This window comes from Dipteris shenzhenensis, chromosome 33 (genome assembly GCF_047967505.1).
Source record: "Dipteris shenzhenensis isolate YYH24624 ecotype China chromosome 33, Dip_SZ_1.0, whole genome shotgun sequence".
In the NCBI taxonomy this organism is placed as follows: domain Eukaryota; kingdom Viridiplantae; phylum Streptophyta; class Polypodiopsida; order Gleicheniales; family Dipteridaceae; genus Dipteris; species Dipteris shenzhenensis.
In genome coordinates, this window is record NC_141628.1 from 17,756,941 (window position 1) to 17,778,896 (window position 21,956).

Here is a 21,956-nt window from a genome sequence, read left to right on the forward strand (position 1 = left end):
TGACCCTCACCCTAGCTATTAATATGACTATGCGAGTGTTTCATTTTTCTAATCTCCCTGTGAGAATTCAATCTTGTGTTTGATGTTCATAAAAGCAATTTCACTAAGTAGAGCTGTGTGCAAGCCATGCTCGAGTACAAAGACAAATGATTTTTACTATAAGATTGAAAGGTGTTCAAAAAAGCGATTTTATGCATGTGTGTTCAAGCACAAAGATCAAATCACTTTTTTAAGCATGTAAAGCAAGAATCACGATTTCAAAAATGCAATTTCATATGTGGAGCTTAAGATAATTCGCAGTAGACATTTTTTGAGCGACTTTGATTTGTACATGCTGAAAAATGCGATTTTAGCATAGGAAGAGGTGTCTATTGCCCCAAATTGCGTTTTTCAACCGTTGTTGAAATTCGTTGCTCACACAAATCTTGGCCAATAGAAACACTAGTGGAATTGATTGTTGCATGTAAAAAATGGAGTACCTCTTGCATCCTCATCCATGGTATTAGTGTTGACTCATGAAGGCTATGCTTCTTGTAAGTCTCTCCTCCGCAAATCTCACCTTCTCACACGAGCCTTCTTTCGTCGCTTCTCACAAGAGACTTCTCGCTTTTGCTTCTAGAGCCTTATAGAGCATTGCTTAGATAAGAGACTACTCGCAAGAGCCTTATAGAGCGTCGTGTCTCACAAGAGCCTTATAGAGCAACACTTCTGCCGCCACCAGTCGTCTCTCAGATTTGGTGCATAGTGCGAGACTGCGAGGCCAACTAGTGAATCATGACAATCCCAAACGAGGCGCACACTGAAGATAGTAGGCGAATCTTTACAAATGGCTACTAGGCCCACCACCCCATTAAAAGCGAGTTCCCAAATAAAGGTGTACAACCAAAAATAGCAAGCTTCCAAATAAAGAGATATGTGGGGTCCATTTTGGCTCAAAGTCACAGGGAGATGCGAGGCAACGATTCGTCATCCATCAAGTGGATGTGAGGCAACGATTGGTTGTCAACAAGCTTGTGCAAGGACCAAAGACATTCTCCTACTCACAATTACCTCCCAAGTTGGTTCGCTTTTCCATTTTTAATCTCCTTATGAATAACTCAAGTGTGCGCAAAATCGTGAGAGCCATGTTTATGTTGAAAAAAGCGATTTCAAACATGTGGGCTTGGGCAGAATGGCCATATCGCATTTTTCAGCATGTTTGAGCATCTCTTGGAAAATTTGATTTCCCATGCTATATAGAGATTTGCATCGCCTTGACAACAAACGTAAATTTCACGCTGCAAAAAGCGATTTGTTGTGTGGAGGTAGAGGTAGCATGCCATATTGCCTTTTTGAGAATCTACGAATGGCAATCATGAATATTTCGTTGAAAAAGGCGATTTCACATCTTGAGATTTGGGCAACATGCTAGATAGCTTTTTCGAGCGTGTTTCAACCAAAATTAAAAAACCGAGTTTTTAAAATTGATATCTTCCTCCAATGTAGGGAGGTGTTGGGTAACAAGCGAAATTGCTTTTATGAGCGAAATTGCTTTTGGAGACTCTAAACTCAAAGTCCACTCAAAAAAGCGATTTGTTGCTTCTTAGCAAGACAATCCACACCAAATTGCTTTTTTGAGCATGATTTAAAGATTATCTAGGCTCTATGTCAAGATTTGCTCACAAATGCAATTTGATGCTTCCTAGCAAGCTATCTTACACAAGCTCGCTTTGTGGAGCATCTTGTATAGACATTCCTAAATAACAAAAAATGTGAAGCATCTTTTGATGATTTGAAATCTCAATCCGTTAGAAAACGCGATTTCATAATGTCGCACGGTATTGTTTCATATAATATCTCTTTTTTAAACTATTGGAACAATTTGAACATTTTTGACAAGGTTTTTCTCAATAGAAAAAGAGAGACTTTGCTATGGATTCGATAAATAGCAGTCAAAACACTTAATTGCACGAGTGTGGGAACATACATACTTGTTGCTTGCTGTTCCATAAAACGTGGCGTGAGATTATTCATGAAGTGTTGTTGAAAGGTAGCACTATGCCAAATATGTGGATCTTGGAGTTGTAAAATAAGACCTCTACCAATTACAAAAACGTTGTAGTCGGTGGGCCCCAAGAGAGCGCTTTGATTGAGATAACAGCTATCCTAGCCATTATTAGCTCGCACGTGTAAGCGTCTAGTAAGGGTCCACTTTCAACCCACCCTATATTGGATTCTAGTGGCCATTTACAACAAAGACAAAATGGCTACCATGATTTTCCTTTATTATCATCAACTCGTGCATTACTATCAGCCCAAGATAAGGGTTGGACTGTCTCTATTTTTCCTAAGGTAGATAATGATCATCAAGTCAGTGCAAGGAAAAAATCCCCCCAATAGACAATCAATACCCTCTAAGTTGGTTTCCTTGTTCGTTTCTTTGTTTGTTATCACAGTTTGAAAAAAAATGCTCAAAGAAGCCATTTCAAGTCTTTCAAGAAGTCGTCGTATAGAAAATAGAGTTGTTCAACATTATTGTTTAAGTATATGGTACCTTTACAAAAAAAATCATGTTTTGTGTTTAAAAAAGCAATTTCATCCTCCACAACAGGTTGTGACATACCAAATTGCTTTTTTGAGCATCATTTGAAGACATTGCAGGTTAGTATTGAAGCTCCACTCAAAAAAGTGATTTCATGCTTCCTAGCAAGTCATCTCACACAAAATCGCTTTTTTGAGCATATTTCATAGACATGGCTACTCATTACTCGAAACTATTTCCAAAAAGTGAATTCATCCTTGATGACTAGTGTATGACACTTGAAATCACTTTTTCAAACATTTTTTACCTGTGAAGCAATTTTAGTATGTTGGTATTGTTTGGAGTATATTGTTTAAAAAAGCTTTCTTTAGCATATTTTCCATTGTTTAAAGCATCTTCTCTGGTGTTTGCATCTTCAATAACATATGACTAATTTGTTTACTTAACATGTAAAGTTATATAAGAAAGTGGTTTGGTATCTTGGTGTACTATGATGTAATTCTAAATCTCTTTGTTGAGCATGTTTTGCATATGTCCTATAGTGGGTTGCAATCTTACAACCTCTCTTGATGCTTTGTTGGACCATTGATGACTTTCGAAATATACATTGTAGGTGTCTAAAGAGACTCTTCACTGCATTGGATTTATGTCCTCCCAATGTAAAATTTATTAGACACCATTCAAATTATTGATATGCTGGTGAGAGAATGATTTCCTTTTCCACAAACTTGATGCATCTTTCTTCACAACCATCTCTCAATGATGATATCCTTGTGCAGGCACCACAACAAGACAATCCAAATTCATGTGGGTGGAGAATATTATTCCATGCCAAGTACATGGACACTTTTTTTGGAGCACAAATACCAAAGATGGTAAATATAAAGATCTTTATTGCATATCTTATATATAATGACAAGATGTTAATGAATTTTTGATACATTTCTCTCTCCTCACAGCTTCAAGAGGACAGCTACACATCCATTGATATTAATGGATATAGAACTCTTACAATTAAAAATCCGCTCAAGTATGCAAAGAAGGCTCCTAAAGAGAAGCAAAAAAAGAAGCCCATTCGTGTTGGATCTAGTTCTTCTGTTAAAGAGCACGCAAAGCAGGAGCCACTGATGGTGGATGAGGAGCCGGTAAAGCAGGAGCCCATTAAAGTTGATGAGAAAAAGATTCAGCAGCAGGTGAAGGTGGATGAGCAGAATACACAAGAGGGTGCTCACAAGGAGGAACAATTGGAGGAGAAGCAGGAACACATTTATTCCGAGCATCAGCCTTCTCAGCAATCTTTCTCAAACCCTCCCATAGAGCCTTCCACTGAGCAGCAGACTCCTTGAATGAAGTGGATATGCCATGGCATGTTTAATGTAGGCTTATGGATATTTATCATCTGCAATAGAGACAATCCATGTCATTTAACTTCTCGTGACAAAGATATTCTTGTAACACAATTTTGTGACAAAACAACAGCTATTATCCTAAGAATTTGATGTAATTGAGTATACAAGTTTCAAATTTGTCTGCAAAAAAATGTGGTTTCTTTTTAATAATAGCTTGTTATACCTCATTCCATCCCAACCACATGAGCATAATTAAAGTCTTTGACATCTGCAAAGCAACAAGTTTAAATTAGATCTAGACTTTGTTATTAGTTTAGATTTCAAATCATGTAAAACATTACTTGATCTCATGAGCTTTGATATATCTCAATAATTGTACTCGCAAGATCTTTGCACTTTATTGTACTTTCTCTTCTTTGTAGAATCTACACATAAATACAATGTCAAAATTGTAACTGAAATAATTAAACTGAAAACAATCTTAAAAATCTACTTCACCTTCTTGTTGTTGAGAACAAATGCAAATCCTTTGAAGACAGTGCCCTCTGACTCCGTCAAAATGTCATTACGCAATTGAGAGAGGGTGCAACATTGCTTGAGTGAGATTGATGCTCAGCACACTTCCATTCTTGGTGACTGTAATTTTAACTAAACCATTTTTTGGACCAAAAGAGTTCTCATCTTGATCCAGTGGCACAAGTTCTGAACCAATCATCCTACTTTGTTTGTAGTAGAAAGAAAGTATGCAGTTTTGAGATGAAATCATATATTTCACTTGGAGTGAGTTATGGAGAACCTCACAATACACATTGCTAGAAGTTATGTCCCAATTAGCATCTAAAAAGTTTGGAATGCCATCATCTCCTTTTGCTTTAAAAGTCAACATGGTCTTGCAAACCATTGGAAAATCATGAAAAAGATCTACAAATACTGTAAGTGGCATGCTAATCTTTATTTTGACTATTCTCATGGCAATGTTTGGTCTCAAAGACTTCTACACTTCTGTGAACAGCTTAGCTCTATATGCTTATGTTATCATGCCATCTGAAACAGGCCAATCAAATGTATTCCATGCTAGAATATCTTGTTGTTGCAATACACCATAAGTATTATCCTTGTCTAGTAATTGGTAAAAGTGGTCATAAAAATATATACCCAACTGAGCCAACTATGCTGCAGGTCTGCCTTGATTTTGTAGCTCTCTGATGGCTCCGTGTAGAACATCAAAGAATCCCAATATGCACTCCATTGGTTGCCACTCCTCATACGATGAAGTATATATGTCTAAAACAAGCCAAGAGGCGATATCAAGATATAATGAACCAACCCAAAATTTGGTTCAAATACGAACTCACTCAAAATGAAAACTTACAATTGGGTCTATGTTGTGGAAGATATGTTGGATAACCTTGCAAAACAAGTTCTTGATGCATATAGACATGCTGTATCAGGATTTCATTTACAGATCTCCTCCCTTCTTTGATTCTAAAATCTTGTACTCTGCCCTTCCAAGAAGCTCGGAAGACGTTAGATGATTGTGGTTTCTTCCTCTTGTTGGGTTGCATTAGTACCCATGCTCCTTTTGGCAAGGCTAGTCTTTTCCACTCGTCGTCCATAGTAACAATACTAGAAACTTCTATGCATAAGATAGGAGAGGAAGGTCAACGAGATAAACAATTACTCTTCACATCACCATCTTTGTCTGCATTTGCCACAGATCATTTTTTACAAATACGTCCATAGTTTATCGCAACCATCAAAACCTTTCAAAGACTCCAATTGTGAAATCAAAGGGACAAACAAGTTAAAAAGTTAGTACATGTACTATTATTGTTGTTGCCAAAACAAAGCTCCGTAATGGTGTAAATGAAAGAGTAAAATCAACTTGGAATGAACATACAAAGGGTGAGAAGAGCTTATCGTTATAAAATCGACAGAGTGGCAATAATATGGTGAAGGATCCTCAAAGAGAGCTTTCAAAAAAGGCTTGTTGAATAGAGCAAAAGAGGAAATTGGTGGTTCATATAAAGTTGGAAGCGGGAAAGCTTCTTTGGGAGGGAATACAATTCAAAATGCATGTTTTGTCTCAAACATAATTCACAGTTGCAGTGAGACAAAGAGAAGATCTAGTAAAAATCAAAATCAAAGCTCCTCATTAATGTGGCACGCTTCTAATAACATAAAATACTATTTCTTTTTCTTATTTTCACCTTATTTTGTTGAAATTTGAACGTTACATTGGCCCTTTGCTCATTGGCCTAGAGACTCTTTTCCTAAATCCTAAAAGGCCCCAAAATGAGCTCCCTTTTTTCCTAATGTGAATCTTGATGTTGTCTTATGTATTGTTATGCCTCCCTTGTTCTAACATGCCTACTAGAGATGATGCCAAACATAGAGTTTTGAGGCTATTCCAACATTGGTAAAACTACATATGAGAGTTTTACTTGATGTACCTTTTACCAATTTGGAATTTAGGTCTATGATTTTTGCCCTTCATCACAAGGGAAAATGTCTAAGCTCAGATGGGTGGTTGAAACCCTCCTTTATTTCTATTTGGGAGATGATCAAGGACCATGTTATTTCCACCCTATAGGCTCTCTGGGATCTCCTACTATGTTTGATCCACTTACAAAGGCTATCATTCATATTATCTTGAAGGGGGGTTGCAAACATATGGTTGCCAACCACACTTTTGAGCACCTTCTATAAGATTATGGCAAAAGCTATTAGTTTATGTTTGTAGCTTTTTCTCCTAGATCTCATTCATGATAGGCAAATCGATTTTTTGCATGCTGGAAGCATTTTTTATAACATTTTTCAAGGGTTGGTGAAACACTATAGTCCCTAGCAATGTGGACTCTTTTACCTCATACACTTCATTTTGTTCTTTGTAGGCTTTAAAGTGGCCTATGTAGAGGGTCCTATGTAGAGTGGCTAGGGTTTAGCCATCCTACTATTGGATTTTGAGAAAGCTTATGACATGATATATTGGTGTCTCTTGGAGGGTGCCCTTCTATGCTTTGGTTTTTTAGATGCTTGGATCATAGGGGTCTCTTCATTGTACACAAGCAGGTGCTTATTAGAAGAGTGAGAGGAGAGAGATGTTAGATTTCTAGAAATGTCCAATAGGGATATCTTCTTTCCCATTTCTTGGACTTATTCACAGGGACTAAAACCTTGAGCGTATTTTTGAGATCTTAGGATAATCTTATTGGCCTGAGAGTTCCCTTGAGGCATGATGAGGAGATCTTGGGTTTGTTGAAGTATGGGTCACTATGCTAGTCATCATCCATGTACATATGGTGTCACATAAGTTCATATGTTGTATATATGGATAGATGAATAGGAGGATAGAGGGCTCCAGAAGGAATCCTAATTCCCTATGTGAATAGTCCTTATGGACTTAGGGAAACCCACATAGGGTTCAGTATATATTGCATCATGTTCATCTTTTTGCTATGATAGAGAGTGTACATTTCGTATTGCTAACTGTGTGTGTTCTCTGTCATCCTCTTTGCTATGTGCATTGTTGGATTGTGTGTCCTCTTTGTTGTGTGCATTGTTGGACTATGTGTCCTCTTTCACATGGTATCAAAGTAGTAGGTTCCCACCTAGTAGGTGAGAGTTTATGAAGAGTATCTAACTGTGTGTGAGAGTGTCTCATGATGTGTCAAAGTGTGTTACATTTTCTAAATCTAAGTGCCATTGTGTAGAGGGGGGACTGTGTCTCTAAGGAATGTGGTCCCCTTTCCCTATTATCTCAGATTCAAAATTCATAAGTGAGGTTCCATTAGAGTTGCTATGCAAGTCTTTCTAGGTGTGTTTTATAGAGGCGCGTTAGAGTTTTCTACAAGATTGCATGCAAATATTGCTAAGAAAGGTTGCTTAGTGTTTGCTGAGGGTCGCTTTTGCATGTTGTTGAGGTGAGGTTTCTACTAATTTTGAATTTTTTTGGAGGGTGTGTCCCTTTGCGATGGAGACATCTTCATTTTCTTATGTAGGGAGTGTGTCTTCCTGGTGGAGGTCTTCTGCGAGTTTGAGTTTTTTAAAGGAGTGCTTGCAAAGAAAGAGAGAAGAGATCTTGCAAAGTTCTCAAGAGGAGACTCACAAACGTTTGGAAAGAGAAACCAATTAAAAGAAGTAAAATAGGATCACAAAGATGAGCATCAAACAAAAGGAAAGAGCTATGTGGAGCCTAGAGAAGGCTTAAGCACATAGGCTACAACACGAAGAAGATGGAAGCAATGCTCATGAACATAGTGGGTTGAAGAGCTTGAGATAGTAGACATGTAAACAACTAGAAGTAGCTGAACTGATAGGAGAAGCTATGGAAGACTATAGCCATGGATCCACAAACAAACAATTGCATATAAAAAAGGAGGTTTGGGAGCTTGGAGGGCCATCCAACCATGAAAGGAGGCTCACATAATAGCCTTAAAAATTGTTAGGAGGTTTGCTCAAGCTTCAAAGAACTTGAAATATCCTAAGGTGGTTGAGTGGCCTAAGATCGGCCCATGATCATGCAAGAGTCATGAGCTCAAGTGGAAACTTAGTAGCTATGAAGGAGAAGGCCACATGATCAATAGTAGAGCCAGAGTGGAAGCTTGAGCCTCATAGAATTTTCTAAGAAGATCTTGAAGCCAAGCTTGAAAGGAAGCCACCCACGACTCTCAAACTTATAGCACACAATAAGAGCCAACCTTTTAGTGGAAGTTACCCACAAGTAAGAGATATCTCGAGGTTGATCGAACAATGGAGTAGGCCCACAAACTCAACTAGATGCTATGTGGCAAAGTAGTTGCACAAACTATATCATGTGTGGAGAAGCTTGATAGTGGTTATCAGGTAAGTAGAGGTGCCAAAGGAAGTTATGAGCTTGTTTGAAAGAAGAAGATGCCATAGTGATGGTGGCTTAGGAAGGAGCTTGGAGTTAAAGCCAAACCAAAGAGGTGAGGAGTAGAGCCTAAATGGAGGAATAAGGAGCTTGGGTGATGAAATGATTGGAGAGAAGGGAAGAAAAAGAGAGGTGGCTCTCAACCTAAGAGAAGAGGGATGATCAAGCAGAAGTGGCTAACTAGTAATGAAGGAGCTTGAATATAGAAGGTGTGGTGATGGCTTGAAAAGGAGAGAAGGTGTTGGAGGTGGTGGCCTTCACCCCTCGGCTGGGCTAAAATGGAGCATGAAGCTGGCACGTTGCCGACATGTGGCAATTTGATGGGAGACTAATCCCATATGCAAAGGTGCCCACTTGGGGGCCTTGGATATAATAACCCATTGTGACCGTCATCTCTCATCCCCTCCCAGGATCTTTTGGGGAGGAGAGGAGGCCTTGCGCGGCTAGGAGGTAGGGAATTGAGACCCCCCACACTCAGCACACCCTTTGACACGTGGAATCCTCTACAGGTTCCAAGAGAAGGTACAAGTGGAGAAGAGAGAGATTGGAAGCTATGGAAAAGGAGGAAGAAATAAGTTTCATGGCAGACCTAAACATGAAGGAGGGAGGAAGAAGCAACAGTGTGGAGGCACATTATTTTTTTCCCTAAAATCCCTAAAATTTCCAATTTTAGCAACACCCCTCCCCCCCCTTTTTTCAGTCTTGTCTCCACATTTCAAAGTCAAAGTTAAGTCTTCTATATATTAAAGGTTTCCCCTCTATCTCCACATGAGAGTGCTGAACTTCAATGGGTAAGGCTCATCTTCTATGCATAAGTGGTCATGAGTTCAAGTCTCCACAAGTGCAATGAGAAGAACATTTTGCACAAGTTGGATTTTCAAATTAAAAGTTGATCATGTGAAGTCTTCAAATCTCCACACCTTCCTAGCAAAAAATAGGCTTTCACTCCCTACCAAAATAGAAAGGTGAGTGATTTCCAAAGTCTCTGAGGTCCCAAGGCCTCTAATTTTCAAAATTATTCTGGTCATTAAAGGTCCAAAATCTAGTCATCTTTGTCATAAAAAGACATTAAACTTTGGTGGATCATAACTTTTTGCTCAGAAATCCAAATCTAGAGCTTTCTAAACCAAAATGGTAGTACCTCTATGGGCTCTTGTTGATGGCAAAGTGGCTGCTCCAACACAAAACAACCCACAAGCATTGGTCACACATCTTAATTTGAAGATGAAATGGCAAATCATCATATCGAAAAAGGTCATGCATTGTTGGATCATCTAAACAACATGAATATCCTCAAGGATAGACATACTGAGAATAGATTTGATATGTATGTTGTGGGGTTTGTTGAGTGAATAATCCAAAGTTTACTCCCATCCTATGAGAGCCTTAGGGCGGCAATGATTGCTAGGGGCATAGCTATGAAGTCTAGTGAACTAAAAATCCTATTGATCTAAGAGGAGGATCGGAAAGAAGGATTGAGGGATGACCATGTTGAAGGCACATTGATGGAAATGATGTGCAATATGCAGTTCAAAGGCAAGAAGCCTCATAGGAATGCACATAAGGCTGAAAGGTCTAAGTCCAAGCCTAGACAGAATAAGAACAATCAAAGACAACAATGATGCTAGTCCTTTGGTAAACAAAAGACATATTCAAAAAGAAAAATCAAATACTATGGTTGTGGCAAGATGGGTCACATCACCAAAGAATGTCATAGGCTAGACCTGGCAACAATGTCAAGAACCATGGAGGACAGAAAGCCATCTTGAAAGAGAAAAATCAAATGCTATGGATGTGGCAAAATGGGTCACATCACGAGAGAATGCCATAGGCTAGGACCTTGCAAGAATGGCAAGAACCATGGAGGACACATGCAGTAGAAGTTGAACATGATTTTGATGGGCCAAAAAGGTCATGCCTCATGTAAGAAGTGTTGTGAAATGACAAGGATGATGATTGTCATCACAAACAGGCCACACAATGATGAATGAAATAAAATTGAGTAAGAGGTGTGGAAAATGAATACTAGTGCATCACAACACATATGTTGTAGATGTGATTGGTTGATTCAAGACACTTGATCCATTCAAGGGCTCCCCAAATGTTCAACTAAGAGAAAATTATCCAATTCTAGTCAAAGGAATTGATGACATACTAGTTCAGCTTCCAATCGGGAAGGTAAAGCTCATTTGTTATGTTCTATGTATTCCAAGACCTGCCATTAACCTATTTTCAATGATACAATGTACTGATCAAAAGATTTTTGATGACAAGAAGGTGCTATTGTTCACTCAAAGAGAGATTATTGGACATAGATTGAGAGATGGCATTTTTTATAAGTTGGTGATCATAGTCCCTAGTCAGAGAGTATGCATGGTTGCACATATACACTCTCAATTATGGCACCAAAGGTATGGACATCTAAAATTTAGATCCATGCAATTGCTTGAACACAAGGACATGGTGAAAGGACTCCCATTGTAAAAGAAGGTGACTTCTGGGAAGGATGTATCGTCATAGGGAACCTTTTCCCAAGGTTCAAGCCACAAGAGCCAAGAGACCGTTAGAGTTGGCACATGCTGATATTACAAGATACATGACCAATAGTCCATCACTTCGTGGTAGCAAACATTTTGTCACATTTATTGAGGGTTTATTGATGACTACAAAAGAAAGATATTTGTTGCCCACAATGAAGAATAGGTCTAAACGACCTACACATTTTAAAGTGTTCAAGGCTATGACAAAAACTCAGTCTAGTTGTCAAACCAAATGCATTAGATCTAACAATCAGGGAGAATATGTCTCCAAAGAATTTACTAGGTTTTGAAAGCAATTGTGAACATGTAGAGACATTTCTTGCCTAAAACAATACAACAAAATGGAGTAGAAGAAAGGAAGAACCACACCATTGTTGAGTGTCCAAGGAGCATGATGCAAAAAAAGGACAGGTTTGACAAGTTTTGGGCAAAAGCAATTTTGCACAGCAAATCAGTTGTTGAACTTCTAGTGGTGTAGATGAGCTTGATTACTACAATTTTGGTTTTTAAATCATCTCGATCGGAGGTCTGTAGCAAGAGTTATGGCCTCTGTAAGCAGAGATTCCGAGCCTTCTAGGACCATCTTTGCACAACATATTAATATCCTATCTCTACCACCCATCAAGTTCCATGTTGAAATTTGACCTTGAAGTGGTGTAGAGGATAAGGTGTACATGACTATGGATTCTAAGTAAATTTTTAAAAAATTGGATATCCTTAAAATAATACAAAATAATTCCCTCTAGTTTTTAATTTTATTTATGATGCAAAAGGCAAAGGAAAAATGTATTTTCAGAGTCATGCGAAGTGGGGTAAAAAGAGAAGAGGTTGTGAGAAAAACATAAAGAATTGAGGTCTTTTGGTGCCGCTACCATTTGTTCTAAATGAGGAATAGGTGTAAAGAAATAAAGATTCCACTCCTAGAGGCAAGAGGTAATAAAGAAAGGTAGCTACAATAGGCAATAGGAGGCAAGAGAGGCGCCAACAACTTTCAATAAAGATTTTATATGTTTGAGCAAAGGAGGAGGAAAGTTAGACTTTGGTTATATTGATTGAGCTTCAATTAAATTTATGAATTGATAATGTCTCATATAATCGATGGTTTGCTCGTTTTTCATCGCTCGGTTCAATTACTTTGCTCGGTTATTTCCGCTCGCTTTTTGGTAATCCTCGGTGAGAGGCTATTTGTCTTGACCAGAGGCCGTCCTATAGACTCATTTTTGATTCCAAAGGAAAATGCCATTATATTTTTTAGTTATCATTGAGGAAAGGAAAATTTACACTTTTTTACAAGCTTGAGAAGCATTTATTCAAGATTTCATTTGTCATTCAATAGAATTACTTTTAGAGAAGTGTTATCTTGGGCCATCACTCCAAATCAAAATATATTTGAATAAAATGGGCGGGCATATCTTGCACTTCAAATTGCATTGATCAACTTGGTCGTTTGAGAAAATCAATTCACAAATGGGAGGGCATATCTTGTACTTCAAACTACTGTGACCAACTCAGTCATTCCAAAAAATCCATTTACAAATGATTTTGAGTATTCAAAGCAATTATGATAAAGCACAATGATATCATCTTTTGGACCATAACCATAATCTTGATGATAACAACTATGGCACATAAAAGCTGCAAATGCAGAATTCACTTTGCTTGAAGAAGATTTAGGACATTGTTAATGATACAACTACATGTCCATCCATTAATCATTAACACCTACATGTCCATACATTAATGCTGATAGTCAAGTTGAATGGGAAGAAGGCTGCTCAAGCCTTATACATGATTAAGTTCAATGTTAAAGATGGGATTATTTATTGAGAAAAATATGAATATGGATAAATTTTCTATTTATAATTATATTTAGACTATCTCTTGATGTTGAAAGATCTTGCAAATTAACTTGAAGCCATTGATTGCAACATTGCCGGTACAAGATTGCATTTATTGCTTAAATGGCCTTGATAAGGGCTGTGAACAAAATGTAAGTATTATAGTTACAAGAGAGAATCCCCTAATTTTTTGGATCATATCTGATATGCTTATGCAAGAACAAGCCCTAAGATCATATTTGATATGTTTATCCAAGAGCAAAATGCGAGATCGTATTTGCTATGTTTATGCAAGAGAAAATGTACAACAAGGAGTATTAAATGTACACAAATGTCATGAGTAGGCATTTGCAAAAAGAGGCTACAAATTCCAAAGAGTGCACAACTTACAACTTTCATGCCAATAAGCAGCACAGAGACTCAAATTCCAAACCCATTTAACAACCAAGAGGTATTCAAGGATTGACTACTTAATTTGGAAAAACGTCTTCAAGTGGGCCAATACTCAAATTCCAAACCAACTTGGGGAGCTAAGAGAAAGTCAATGACATTTGCTTAAGTAGAAAGCATGTCTTCAAGTGACTCCTAATGATAGGGGGCAAGAAAGTAAAGGGAGGCACATGCTATCCAAAAGCTATGGTTTGGAGTAGCACAAGATCTCCATGAGGATAATTAAACACATCCCCAATATAAACTTGAAGAGCAATTTCTGTTCTAGGAAACCAAAATTCATCTAGCTTAGCAGATGCCTCCAGATTGAAGTACACATGATGCAAAAAAGTACTCAAAGTACCTGTGAAAATGCTACCTACGTCATATGCAATCTACTCTCCTATGTGAAGATAGAAACTGAAATGTAATCCAATATGTTATAAGACTTGATGTGGCAAAAGATGCCGAGAATAGCCTAGAAGAATGAAATATATGCACAGAATGTAAGAAAAATAGCCAATGAAGTTTTACAATGAAGGCATGTGAAGTGTAAGATAAATAAGGTGCAATTTGCCTTCTAATATGATGCCAATTTCTTTGAATATTGTGAACTCTACTCACTATCTAGTACATGCTCGGGTTTCAAGATATGTAATGTGTAAAACTGCATGTGAGCAAGGGGACCAGCTCTAATAGAAACGAGTCAAGTGGAATCCACTGTTCACATAAAAGTTTTACCTTTTGAGATAAAGAAACCTACAAATTTCCACCTAGTAGGTTTTACCTAAATAAGTTTTAAGGCCAGCATATAACTAAAATATGACAAGTTTGAAATTGCACAAATAAAGTTCATTTGATAGACCTGAAAGTTTGCATCCATTTTTCTACAAACATTGCTCCACATGCCAGAGGGAATTGATTATAATCTCCATCGGCGTGAGTTTCTTAGTAATGATTGACCCCTAATAAGATAGCTTCTTTCAACCTCTATAGCATAGACAAAGATGATACCGAGGTAAACGAGTTCGCGCAAATGGGCTTTATCAAACCGTCCACGATGATGAGGTGAGCTAACCCATTGGTTCCACAAACCAGACATGATTTTCCATGGAATTCAAAGCATCATCTAATCTCCTCAATGGTGGCATTGATAGACAAGGCAACGAGCAATGAGCTTCTTGGTCTCTTTCTCTTCATGTTTGGTTAAGCCCTTAGAGTCCTTTCATGGGGTGACACCAGTGATATCCGTGGTGGTGAGCACAATCGCAAATGGGAAGATGAGCAAAAGTAGATTCTAAATATTGAGTGACGGAGCATGTATAATGAGATGTCACAATGAGAGAATATTGGTAGGGAAGAGCTCCTTGGGAGCTTGCACAATGGGGACAAGCCCTGAGACACAGAGGTGTCAAATATAGAGATGGACAAGGACTCTCATTCGATGCAAGGTTGATGAAGTCGTCAATTAACATAATTCATAACAACGAAAGATTTAAAAAAGACCATTGAAAGAAGCCTTAACCAGACACTTCAATAACTAGAGCCAAGAGATTGGACTTCAATCTCAACAGAGCGAGAGACCGATAGAAAGGAAAATTGAGCCTAAGCCAAGCTCCATAGGATAAAATAACTATGGTTTTGTTTTTTCATAAACACACACTAACCAATGGGCCAAATTCATATAACTAAAAAATATAGAAATTAACTTTCATGATTGCTTTTATGGACTAGTAATGGCACTTTGACTTTGAATTGAATTCAAACTTGTGCCAAAATTTGTTTCCATATTTTGTATACATGGAGTGTTCATGGAGCGTATGGTCAAGGAGATGGTCTTTGCACAAGCTAAAGTATTAGTTGCAATCTACACATTGACTATTAACATCTCTTTGTAGCAAATAATGGTGTGCGTATAAGTATTCATGTGTCCTCAAATTTGCACCTTGGGTATGTCTTTATTACATAAGCACATATATATTAGATAAGAATAACAAATAAGCATTTCAATATAATCATTAGGACATGTATCTTTTTTCTCCATCCTATTGAAATATATACTATAATATACACTATTATCTTTTTTCTCTGATCATTAGGACATGCATCTTTTTTCTCTGTGCTCTTGAAATATATACTATATTAGTCATGCATTGGCATTGCTTGAATGTTACATTCAAGATTGCTTATTTTCTTTGTGCAATTTTCTCTTTTATGAATGTGATTAGAAAGGATATATTTGGCTAAAACACAAATTATAATTTGTTTCAAACTTTTTGCTCAAATCATCTAACGAAGCTTGTTTTTTTCAATGTTCATTTGTGAATTGTAGGCAAGAAATTATCGACTATTTTCCAAAAAGAAGTATATTAAAGACAATATGAAAAGAAAAAGGACACATTTAATAATCGAATGATATTAGCCAAAGCACACAAAAAAAAAGCTAAGGGACTAAGACATGCCTTGGTGCCAACATTTGTCAATTCTTTTTGTTTTAAGTTTCTTTTAAAAAGTATGTACTTTTATTCTTACATCATAATATTAAGAGAGAATTTCATTTTCATAGATAATCATTGAAATATAATAAACATTAGCCATCACATGAGGATGAAAAAAAGAAAATCTCATTAGCCCCCATTTTAAGAGATGAAAGGAGCCTAGCATACATGCAATCTTGTTAATTAAAGCTTGCATTGATTCAAACTTGCATTGAGATGAGCTTTTCTTTTTAGAAATATATATATATATATATATATCTTAAGTATATCAAGAGAAAAAGAGGAACCTATACTCGTAGAAAAAGAGGAACCTATACTAGTTTTAGACTTCATGATGAGAGCTATGATACCACAAGCTAGACTACAATACACAAGAGAGTAGCCCTATTTGCATCACGCAATGCATTGCCTCGTAGGTAGTTATATTTTGACTCTACTTTTCCAAAATTGATGGTCAAATTTTGATCCTACTTTTCCAAGCAATCCCATTACATTTAACTTGAACATGTAAGAATACATGCGTGTCCTTTACGTGGCACAAACAATAGTCATGATGGACCCACTCATGGGTATTGATCTCATGCGGTTCTAAACTCTAGAGGTCTTTAAACCACGTTTCCTTAGGTCCTTTCCCTCCTTATAGCCATGCATTAATGCTTGGGCAATCCCAGCAATGTTTTAATCAATCACTACAAGATATTGACTCGTTTCCAATGCATATTTGTGAAGTGTGGTAGTGTTTGTATTACCATCAATAAAGCCGTTGATACAAGCTATCGATATACTTGTGGGTTATCAACAATTCATGACAAAAATAAAGCGCAAGTATATACGTCGGTATACACATCAAAGCATTAGAGTTGACATTCAACGCTTATAAATGTCTTCCGACACATTGTCCCCCAAAACAATCATGGGACAAAGTAGGGCTTTTTGGACCTCTAAAAGCAAACTTAATGACTACATTGCTTCCAAGTAATACAGATATATGAAAGTGTAGGGCTCCGCATGAATAGGTAAGGCAAGATATTAGAAAAAATTATAATCTTGCAAAAAATGTAAAACTACAAACTGTAGAAATGCATTACTACTCATCATCCTTGCTCTCGACTCCTATCTGATTTTGGCTCTCCACATCAGTAGCAAACGGGATAGGCTGCACGTCACATGAATTAAAAAAATTCGTGAGTATAAGAATGTTTCATAAGTCAAAAGTTCCTAGTTTAGGAAGCATGAGTGGGAGACTTACCTCATTTGTAATTGTGGAACGGTCAAGGTAGTTGCATTATCTCTAATCCGTTTGTCAAATAGACATTAGATGCTACAACATACAAAAGTCATCCGTCAGAGACTAGAATATTAAGCAAAGAGAAAATCAAAACAAATGCAATAACTAACAAAAAGGTTGGAGAAAATAAATATACCCACAAACTACACATTGAAGCGACCCTGGCCACCGCCCCAACGTGAGAAGAACCACTCTTTTGTAGCCCAATCCTTGCCGAGTGCCATTGCTGGTTGAACTTTTTGGGCTTGCTACACAACGAGTCCTTAGCCTATCACCAATCATTTTTATTTATGCATTTATGATTACCAACAGTTGAAAAAGAGACATGCATTTCGAAATTTCATGTAGAGGTCAGTCACCTACCACATTTCCCTAGGGAATTTCCTTCCCCTCCTCGCGGCCATGCATCAATGCTTGCCAATGGTGTGGAACCTTTTGTTCACCAACTCAATGTGGAGGGCCAAGAGGTGTTTGGTAGCCTTGCAAGCATGTCTGTGCCTGCCTATTTGCATGAATGTAAAACAATCTTCAAGCAAATCTTGCAATTTAAAGCACTTCAATGTCACTTCTACTTTGTAGAGAGCACTGTGAGATTACAGCCATCCATGGAATGCTACCTATTGGCCCCTGAATAGAGCAAATTGAGATGAGATGGCACCTGCCATCATTGTGCTAACAGCACACAGAAGACCATACTACATTGCCTCTGCATATGTGAGGGGTGGTCCAAAGATGCGGGGACACCCTCAAGGTTCTTGCTCGGTTATACAAGTGATATCCCTGGAGTTGGTCGCCTAGCTTTCCGTACTAGAGCAAATCTTTAAGTTTGCAATGGGTGGCTCCCCACCTACCTCATCCAGGATGCCTAGGTGATACATTCGAGCTTCCCCAATGTCCCCATGTAGAGCTTCTCATGCCCCCAAGGATGACGTCTAGGACTACGTGGGATATCTAGATTGTCCACTGCAGTCTGGTATGGGTTGTCACAAAACTCGACCTAATAGCAAGCTCTACATTATCTACACCTTGTGTACTGTTTGCAAATAAAATCGGGAGGGATCTCACAAGACATCCGAGTGTCAGCACATTTTCATATGACCTCACCTCTGTGAATTTTCTACTGTAATACTAATCAAGATATGAGTTGGCTGTATAGTCCCCAAACTGGCTCCTTGCAGCTGCTCATGGGTTATTACAGCAGTGAGCTGAGAACCTCCCTGAAGCAGCTGGTCCACACAGCTGCCTAGTAGACAGATCAGTTGTAAACCTTTAAAATATGACCTCACTCTGGATTTTCAACTGTAATACTAATCAAGATATGAGTTGGTTGTATTGTCCCCCAAACTGGCTCCTTGCAGCTGCTCATGGGTTATTATAGGCTTTGAGCTGAGAACCTCCTGAAGCGACTGGTCCCTAGTAAACAGGTAAGTTGTAAAACTTTTAAAATTGCAAGTTTTCATTTTTGTAAAATTAAAAAACACTAAATTGCTTTAAACATAACGATGTTCTAAAGGCAAACTCAGATTGGACAAAAAGCCACTGCAATCCAATAAATAAATGAATACACACCATGGTAACAAATGACTGCCTAGGTCTCTTGATTTCATTTGAATTGATCATATGATCAAAGTACAATTCTGGAAAAAAAAATCAGACATCATACATCCGACAAGTGTGACTTACAAAGATGCACTACTGCGATGATAGAGTGCACAGGCTGACAGAAAGATATGATCGAGCATACTGTAGATAAAATCATGATATACAGCATTGGTGCAGAGCTTTCCAAGAAGGCTTGCATGTCCTTTTCCTCTGGCATAAGAAGGGGAGATGGTACAAAGACGAAGCCTCCAACAATGATCCACAGAGCTCGAGCGCGGACAAAGTGGCCCTCCAATGCAAAAAGCTAGTCATTTTTAGATTCAGTGACCGGAGGGTGTTGAAAAAGACTGCTTGGAGAATCAATGCGAACAATATGTTCCTCCTCTCCATCAGAAGCATCACTGGAGTCAGCAGAATCTTTTCTTCGTCTAGAAGAAGGAATTTGTATGCTGCTACCCTCATGCTGGATATTAACTGTTCTATCCGTCTGAGGATGTGGTAATACACTAGCTGACATATGCCTCTTTCCGTAAGTTGGTAAGGGATATGATTGATTGTGTATACTTGAAAGCAATGACATTCTACCAGCACTACTTATCCTCCAGCTTCTGCCAAGTCCCCTAACCTGCAATATTACAAGAGAGAATTAGAATTTGAGAAAATTAATTTATTTGACTGTTCATTATTAAGATCTGTTCACAAAAGGGTTACAGAGTTCACACTACAACCGCTTTTTGAAAAGCAGCACATAGATATATGGACTGAAAGAATAATTGAGTAAGAGAGGAAACATGAGAGAAGAGATTATAGTAAAGAGGGATCACCTTTCGTCCAAAAAATCCAACATGCAATGCTTTTGCTGACATTCTGGTTGACATAGTCGATGATCCTGCAGAAACCCTTTGAACTGAATTTCCTATTTGCAGCTCAGAAGGATGTCGGATATCTGGCCAACGCATCAGTCCTTCATGCTCATAACTAGAGCGAGAAGCAAGGGGCATAGTTGACAACAGAACTGAAGTTGAAGCTCTTCGCAGTGCAGAATGGAGTGATGTGATATCCATGACAAGTATTCGAGAACGAGTTTCAGCATGGTAAGAAGAACCCAAATGAAATAGACTCCCTGTTCTATCTGTCAGTGAATAAAACCTGTCAGATACTCCAGAAGCATTTAATAAAATATCCCGTTAAGTAAGACACTATCTCTCTCAACAGATATAATCTAATTCTTCAAAGTGAATACATGAAGAATCACTCTACAGACAATTGAATGGCATGCCACATTACCTTACAACAGTACAATGAGTTATTTTATTCACTGCTTCCTCTTTAAAGCTCAACTTGAGTTATAAAAACTAGCACTCTGAAGAATTAATAAACCCCCCATACCTATACAGAATTTCCTAGCTCATCACAAGGCAAACTGAAAAAAGAAAAGAGAGAGAATGTAAGTTTGAGTTTGGCAGAGATTCTCCAATAGACACTATGGCCACTCAAGTGAAGAAAAAAAGATCCAGTTGCTCAATTTATTATTCCAGCATTCAAACTAAGAAGATACTGCACCAACACGTTAATCAAACCCAGACTGCAGAACACTACGACAGAAGATTAGACAATTTTACTCCAGAAACATGTGGCCAATATGTGGGTATTGCCTCTTTAGGACCCTGCAAAAAGCTGGGATGATGCACATAGGAATTTAGATAGTTTAGATTAGATGTTACCACTCCTAACAATACCCTAAAACTTTATTACAACTGAGGCTCTTTCATTATATGCAGGGCTTTTATAAAATGACTATCATTATCATCTAGTCAATTCACTTTGCAAGCATCTTCCCTACTTTCCTCAGTTGCAACCATTATGCTTTTGTTGTCCTCCACAGGGTCTGCATAGCGGAGAATCTGAACCAACGAGTTAGCGAGAGATGTGCCTACCCATCCTAGTGTCGCGATGAAGGTCTCAAGCTGATAGATGTAGAGACCAACCAGAGTTGGTGATAATGGACAACCCTCTTTGATCCTTTTGGAGCTCTTGATCTCCTTTGCCACCATGTGGACGTTGATCAACATTATTACACCATTAAATGGTGAATGTAGCTCAATTTGTTGAACCGCTATGTTCTTGTGCCTCATTTTCTCCAGACCTGTGTCCTCACCTAGGTTCTCTTGCATTTTTCAGTTTCCTTTCCTACTCTCTTGCAACTTTGAGTTTCAAGAGTCTACTTTCATGTGTAGAGATCAACGAATACCCAGTTTTAACTCACCCTAGGCTCACCGAGGGTTTTAGGGTTTTATCATGTTGATATTCTCGCAATCTCTAAACTCACGTTTGGTATCAAAGCAAGCTGCCCTTGCTCTACAACCCCTCCCCGATCCATTCCAAGCTTGGGAGCTCACGTCTGCTCCATTCTGTCATAAAGAACTGCGATAAAGATGGAAACCTTCGCTGTCCAGCTCCTTTTTCATCAGCTGCCATCTTCTATAGGTGTTCTGGATCTGGGCGCCACTTCTAGTGCAATGCTACTGCTGTTTTGTACCCGGAAGACCACTTTTTGGAGGAGAAATCTCTGATTTAGAGATGCTGCAGCTTAGTTTCGATGTGTTCTGGCATGGCCACGTTCATTTGGAGCCTCTACACAGCTGGTTGACTGACTTTTGGAGGGATTTTCGCTATCCTGCTATTATCTGTTTTTGCACACTTTAGTGCAGCCCCGACCCCGCCAGAGCTGTTTCTAGTGGGTTTGCTGCAGCAAACAGGCACCTGCTAAGCGATTGACAGCAGCTCCATTTCGGAACTGATTTTGGGAGAGCATATTTAGTGCCGCCTGTTAGGCAACTGTTTTGGGACTGTCTTCATGGTTTCTGCAGGAGGAATTCAGGCCTATTCAGAGCTAATCCTTGTGCTCACGAAGCAGTACATGTGCAGGTGTTTTGAAGTACTTTTCACTGCTGTACCTGCTGTAGAATTGCTGTAGTTTTGTGTGTACTTGTCATC

General features: G+C 38.3%; 1 protein-coding gene and 1 pseudogene across 5 annotated transcripts in view; both read right to left on the reverse strand.

The window, feature by feature from the left end:
- Positions 1-4,217: 4,217 nt before the first annotated feature.
- LOC147879773 (uncharacterized) lies at positions 4,218-5,528 on the reverse strand (annotated as a pseudogene).
- Positions 5,529-16,813: 11,285 nt separating this feature from the next.
- LOC147879774 (sodium/hydrogen exchanger 8-like) overlaps positions 16,814-21,956 on the reverse strand; it is a 147,893-nt gene continuing 142,750 nt past the window's right edge. For 3 of the 5 annotated variants that reach the window (XR_015540686.1, XR_015540684.1, XR_015540687.1), the window contains 6 exons: positions 19,784-20,091; positions 19,041-19,584; positions 17,721-18,770; positions 17,494-17,605; positions 17,319-17,390; positions 16,814-17,225 (listed from right to left, as the gene is read on the reverse strand). Coding sequence is in view for 1 of the 5 variants with exons in the window: in XM_087372112.1 (XP_087228238.1) it covers positions 19,264-19,584; positions 19,784-20,091 (629 nt within the window). In the remaining 4 variants the exon portion in view is untranslated. Of the gene's footprint in view, positions 17,226-17,318; positions 17,391-17,493; positions 17,606-17,720; positions 18,771-18,949; positions 19,585-19,783; positions 20,092-21,956 lie in introns of those variants that run through there. The other 2 variants (XR_015540685.1, XM_087372112.1) reach the window with 2 other exon arrangements.